Raw genomic sequence first — 6245 nt, forward strand, 5'->3', positions numbered from 1 at the left:
ACTGAACAAACTAATGATTTGTGTTAGCTCACCCTGACGTGGAATATAATCATTACTGATTTAATTCAGACTCACCCCAGCGGCAGGTTCATGATGCTTTTTTTCTCTTGTATAATTTTAACTGGGAAGGCAACAGAGCTGTGCACTTAGTTCATTGCTTGCTCCTCTCTTCAGCTCATAATTGTCCGTGACACTCTCCACTTGTGAACGGCCTGCAAACGGGTGTGAGTTTTGAGAATAAATAATAAAACACTTGATACAAAAGTGTAACCAGCCTTACAGTAGAGGAGGCGGTTGCCCTTCAGCCAACGCTCAGGGTAAAAAAGTCAATCACCAATTACACTCAAAACACCAAATAAAAAATCCTGCATTTTCAAAATCCACCCACTCAAAATTGGCACGGGAGAAACTGATGATTCATATTAAAATGTTAGCATGGTTGACCTCATTGTAAAATCTCAGTCTTTAAAGAGTTCTGCAGACACACTGTGGTTTCATCCCACAGCAGAAACACTATGTGGGGTTGCATTGTCTTTATATGAAGCTGAGAGGGGGTGCATTGTATTTTTTTAAGCTGAGAGGGGATGCCAGATGCCAAGCATAACTCAAATATCTGCTGAAGCTCAGGCGTAATGACGAGATCATGCAGAAACAGAAACACTGTCAGGCTGTAAGACACACTTATACTCTCTAACATCACAACCAGTTGGAAGAAGATCCTACTCAGTGTTGGAAAGTAACCAAGTACATTTACTCAAGTGTTTTTACTTTAGTACTTCCATATTTTGCAATTTTTTGCTTCTACTCCACTAAAATTCGATAGCAAATATTGTGCATTTTACTTCCCGACATTAATCGGAAGACATTAGTTACTTTGCAGGTTCAAATTATAATTTTGGATAAAGATACATGGCAATATGATAAAGCATTACAGTTATCTTCACCTTTACAATCCGCAAAATGTAATGTACTAGAACATTAATTTATTAGAATCCAGTGATATCATATATATTATTCTGAAAATGTGTATTTTACAAGTAGTAGTAGTAAAATGATGATCTGGTCAACCGTTTAGAGATGTCCCGCCCCTTAGCCTATCACGTACAATGTGTTGGAGCGCTATCCAAAAGAAGCGCAACTGTTATATAATATGTCTATAAAGAGAACAGATTACAGCGTTAGAGGCGGGACGGCGATATGTCCTGCCTCTCGAAAGCCAAATTATGGTATCTCGACCAATAGAGAGTGCGCACCTGCTTAAGCCCCGCCTCCAATCTGCAGCGTCACGGTTGATCACAGCTCAGTCAGAGGTAAAATAACTCTGGATTTGGCTTCTAGCGCATCTTACAACTTTTAGACGCTGTGAAAAGTGTTCATACTGGGCAGTTGAATATCGATGGGGGGGGGGGGAGAAAGATAGTTTGTTCAATGTGATCCTGGCAAATTCAAATGCACACACAGGGATTCTAGCCTTTGCAGACCATTTACATTCACTAGAAAGCCCAAAAAGCAGAATACCCTTTACGTAACAGTGCTTTTTCCACCGAGACAAAAACACATTTTCTGCATAAATAATATTTTTCTAATCTGTATTCTTGAATTCAGGTTAAAGCAACCTTTAAAGACTGGATGGTAGTTAAAAGGTAATCACATACTGTGACCTCTACTGGTGGCCAACATGAAATACAACACACACACACACACACACACACACACACACACACACACACACACACACACACACACACACACACACACACACACACACACACACACACACACACACACACACACACACACACACACACACACACACACACACACACACACACACACACACACACACACACACACACAGCCTTCCTCGGCCGAGTCCCCATCCCTCACAGCCTGTGTCAGTAATTTACACAGATGATAAAGTCACAATTTCCCAGGAGTCCAGTAAGCTGGTGAATAGAAATTGACTTCGCTGATGGATTATAAATCATTCATAACGCCGTGCTATTCCAAGACGATCCCCCATTATTTACCTTGGAAACAAGACGGTTTGGCTTCAAGAGTCTCTGGTTTAAAACACGTCCTTAATCACAGCTGTGTGGAAAGGTCAGAGGTTTGATATGAAGGGATCGCGGCTGCCGAACCAATCAGATGCTCCAGGATCTGTGTGTGTTGTAAGCTAGTAATTCTGTTGCATTCTCATACCAGAACACTCACTTTGAAGTATGCCAACAAAGCAGTGTGAGGAAATGTCTGCTGTGATCCCACTTAGCCCCAACATCCTGGGGGTGGGGGAGAACTGTGAAGTCAAAACAATACTCTAAACCCAAGATTCAAGAGTCACTAACATCTTTCCCTTCCACATCAGTCATCAGGCATATACATCCTGCTTTTAAAATCATGATTTGATTTGGTCGATGATATCAGCTATGTTCAACTTCTTCTAAATGATTGTTTAATTGTTTGCTGCTTACCTTGTACAATGGGCTTTGGTTATACTGTGTTTTTGATATGTTCATGCCAAAAAAGCTTCTTTTTCGATCAATTGAATGTTTGAAAATAATTGACAGGAGTTTTTGGGAGAGTAACACATTGGGATTTTAGTCTTTGCAGACCATTAACATGCACTCAAACCTTTATTACACACTACAGGAAACAGGAAGCCCCAAAAGTATACATCCTGTATTTTCAACTTCTTCTTGACATGATTGTTTAATTGTTTACTGTTTATCTGTTTACTACCTTGTACAAAGTGCTTTGGTTAAACTGTGTTTTTTGGATACGGTCATGCCAATAAAGCTTCTTTGGATTTGGAATTTGAATATTTTGTTTTAGTTTTGACTCACAATAAGTGTGACTTTGTATTTCTGTGTAGAGCACTTGGTCTGGAGGTTTTAAAGTGCATTATATATCAAGGTGGATTGGATTTCGTTGGATAGAAAGGATATTTACACCTACATTAGAAGACGTGAAAATGAATTAAATGGACTCCACTGGAGCTGAAACAATTAAATATAACAATAAACAATTAACTATACCTATCATATTTCAAGCAAGTTTGGCTGACTTTGCCTTATCCTCTCATATATGGTAGCAGATATTATATATTGTGGTTTTGCACATCAAAATCAAACATTTGAAGACACTGGGCTCCGTAAAAATGTTGAATCGATTGACTGAAAATAACTTACAGATGAATCAATAATGATGTATTAGGTTCATATAACATCAATAATCATTTATTGAGTTAATCTAAACAAAACATGTACTACTATTTACCAATCGATTACTCGTCAGGTTTATAAAATACATTCAAACATTGTGTGAATTTAAGTGAATATGAATCTGGTGCTTATGTGATATATGAATGCATTTTGAGAGGCGTTTGCTTCCCTCAAGTTATTAAACGCTGATGTGTTCTCTATATTAATTATAATGACTTTGACAGTTGGTATATCACATATCAAGGTCAGTCTTCTCAAGCATGAAGGATGGCTTTGACATCAGTTGTGATTGTGCGGATTCTAGAGGAGACCACAATGAGAAAGACAATCACATGTAACCTGATTTTAAAGGTTGCCGTTCTGCTGACGAGACAAAATGTCCCACAGACTAATGTCCGTGTAATGAAATACCAGTCATAGAGCCATTACATCAGACTCTCCTTCAAAAACTCACACAGCTTGTTAAATCTGATCTGTTTCCTCCGAGTCTTTATACACGGCTACAGGCATCATGCACACTTAAAGCATAAGTTAATGTGAAGTTTACTACAAGTCAATTACGGGGTCAGGGGTGTTGCAGTGTGAGAGGCTTGTTAAAGTTACAGCCTAGTAAAGTCTGTCAACACAATAAGCACATACTGTATCACACTGTAACCCAGCACCCTGCTTCATTAGCTCACTAACAGGCTTTGGAGGCAGCACTCACAACACTGTGGAGAATCGGGCTGATTCCACACTGCTTCATCAAAGAAATTAGGCTACAGGCTGACAGAAATATGCATGAGTCATGCTTCAAATCCGGGGAAGAAAATCCAACCTATAGCTCAGTGCATGTGGACTAAACACATTCTGGATTTTTGGCATATAAAGCCAGAAAAAAGTGCTTTACTCTGGACAAAAACTGCCTATTTTCGGCCAAAAATCATACTTTTCATTCGTGATTATATCTCTTTCTGCTGATTATCTCGCTATGAACACGATCAATCAGTTTCCCTACCGTTCAGCTGGTTGTAGACAACGTCCTCCAGCCTCTCCAGCCTCTGCAGAATAGACTGCCTGTCCACCAAGTTGGAAACTTTACCATTCCTGGCTCGCAGCCTCTGGTCGGACATACGCCCCATCTGGATGATCTCCTCGGACCGGTCCTGGATCCTGCAGTACACCGAGAACAGGATAATCCCCACGAACACCAAGATGTTGACGGTCAGCAAAGTTTTGATTTTGCGTGCCACAGCCATGAAAGAGAATAGTGTCCAGGCTGACTCAAGTCAAGCCCAGCAGTTGTCCATGTGCGGTGGCCTGCTTTTTTTTGCCCACCTTCCTGTGTCTTGTTGCGGGAGAAGGATTTTGGGGAGAGAAGGTCAGGACCCGAGGAGCTGCGGGATCCCTTCAGCACCGCGGACAGCGCACTTTTAGCGGGGCATCTCTCCGCCGAATCGACACTGAACCTGGGGGAGGTTGCTCTGCTCCAGCCGGGGATGAGCGACGCTTTTCACGGGAGCCTCAAAGCAAAAGCTGCTCGGTCGTTGCTACATATTACAGGCGAGAAACGACGCCAGGGAAGGCATGCATCCTGTGCAGATCAACATATTTCCTCCGTGTTACGATCCTTAGCCCCAATATGTCTCCATCTTACGGCACATGCACTGCAACAGCCAGTCTTCTCGAAGCATCCTCTCTGCTATCCTCTGCCTCGCGCTGTGATAGCAAAAGCGTTACACGATCCGTCCCGCTCTGCAAATATGAAGTCCAGAGAATATGTGCATGCTTCAAAAACAAGGCGGCGTTTCTCCTCCCTCCCTCCCTCTCTCTCTCTTTCTCTCTCTCCCCTCTACCTCTCGCTGTGCTCCGTCACTCCATTATTATCATGATTGTTGTGGTTGTTTGACATGGTCTGAGAGCAGATTTCCCCCTCAGATGGTGAGCTGCAGCCGGGCATGCTGTCTCTCCTCCTGCGCGCTCAGTCAGGAGAGGAAGCGGCGTCCTGACGTGCAGAGGCTCCTTCATGAATATTCACGCGCTGTGTCGAGTAAAATAAACAGCAGCTAATACTTCCACTCGGTAGATCAGCGTATCAGTCAGTGAAGTGTGGGGAACAGATTTTTAGCGATTTGATCCGTGATGCGAAGGTTAACAGTCTCCATCTCCACTCCTAATGCTATTGCCAGCAGCGGCTTAAGCTTTAGTGCTTCACATATATGGGATTACATTTGCAAGCTGTTCAACTGGCCCTGCAACAAATGCATGGTCAACCTCAGGAGTGTAATCACCATCTCACTAATCACATGCTTGGGGGGAGCTTTAACTCCATCACATTAAAAGAAACAAACACTGCACTGAGTAAATAACCTATTTTTAATCAAGTCCATTGGGGGAAGAGGTAGCATTGCTTTGTGTTTGTATTTATTTATTTTTAGTACAGGCAAGAGATACAAATAGAGGACACAGCGGTACGATGAGAGGATAATTACAGCTCACACACACAATAATCAAACAACAAAAGGTTTCACATATCGCGCTCCGAAACCATTGAGCGTTTTTTAAAGTAAAGGTAACATGTTGAAGTCTATCCTTTGAGTTACTGGAAGCCAGTGCAGAGCTCTGAGCTCTGGGGGAATGTATTCTGGGCGGCAGCAATCTGGAAGAGTTGCAGTTGTCTGATCTACTTTTTTGGAGAGACCAGTGAAGACAGTTGCAATTATCAACCCTGCTAAAAACAAAGGCATGGACCAGTTACTCTATTCCACATGTGTCAAACTCAAGGCCCGGGGGCCAAATCAGGCCCTTGGTGGATTTAATTTCGGCCCGCAGGATAATTTCTAATTACTATTAGATCTGGCCCGCCGGCACACCTTCACTCCAGCCTGAGGGTCTCCTCCGCTCAGAGCCTGAGCCCAAACATTGAAGAACTTGCACCCAAGATGAGATGCCAAGTATCTGCTTGAGCTAGCATCACAGAGCAGCACACTGAGTTTAATGGATGTTTCCTTCTGCACTCTCTCTCACGACAACAGGGCATGTTTG

The 6245-nt window shown here is 42.4% G+C and overlaps 1 protein-coding gene across 1 annotated transcript in view; it reads right to left on the reverse strand.

Annotated features, from left to right (window-relative positions):
• Nucleotides 1-5365, reverse strand: part of galnt9 (polypeptide N-acetylgalactosaminyltransferase 9) — a 145202-nt gene extending 139837 nt beyond the window's left edge. Inside the window, exon 1 of the mRNA XM_079687088.1 lies at nt 4219-5365. Coding sequence (XP_079543214.1) covers nt 4219-4459 — 241 coding nt within the window. The 5' untranslated portion in view covers nt 4460-5365. The remainder of the gene's footprint in view (nt 1-4218) is intronic.
• Nucleotides 5366-6245: the final 880 nt, after the last annotated feature.

This window comes from Notothenia rossii (assembly GCF_949606895.1).
Source record: "Notothenia rossii genome assembly, chromosome: 6".
NCBI lineage: Eukaryota > Metazoa > Chordata > Actinopteri > Perciformes > Nototheniidae > Notothenia > Notothenia rossii.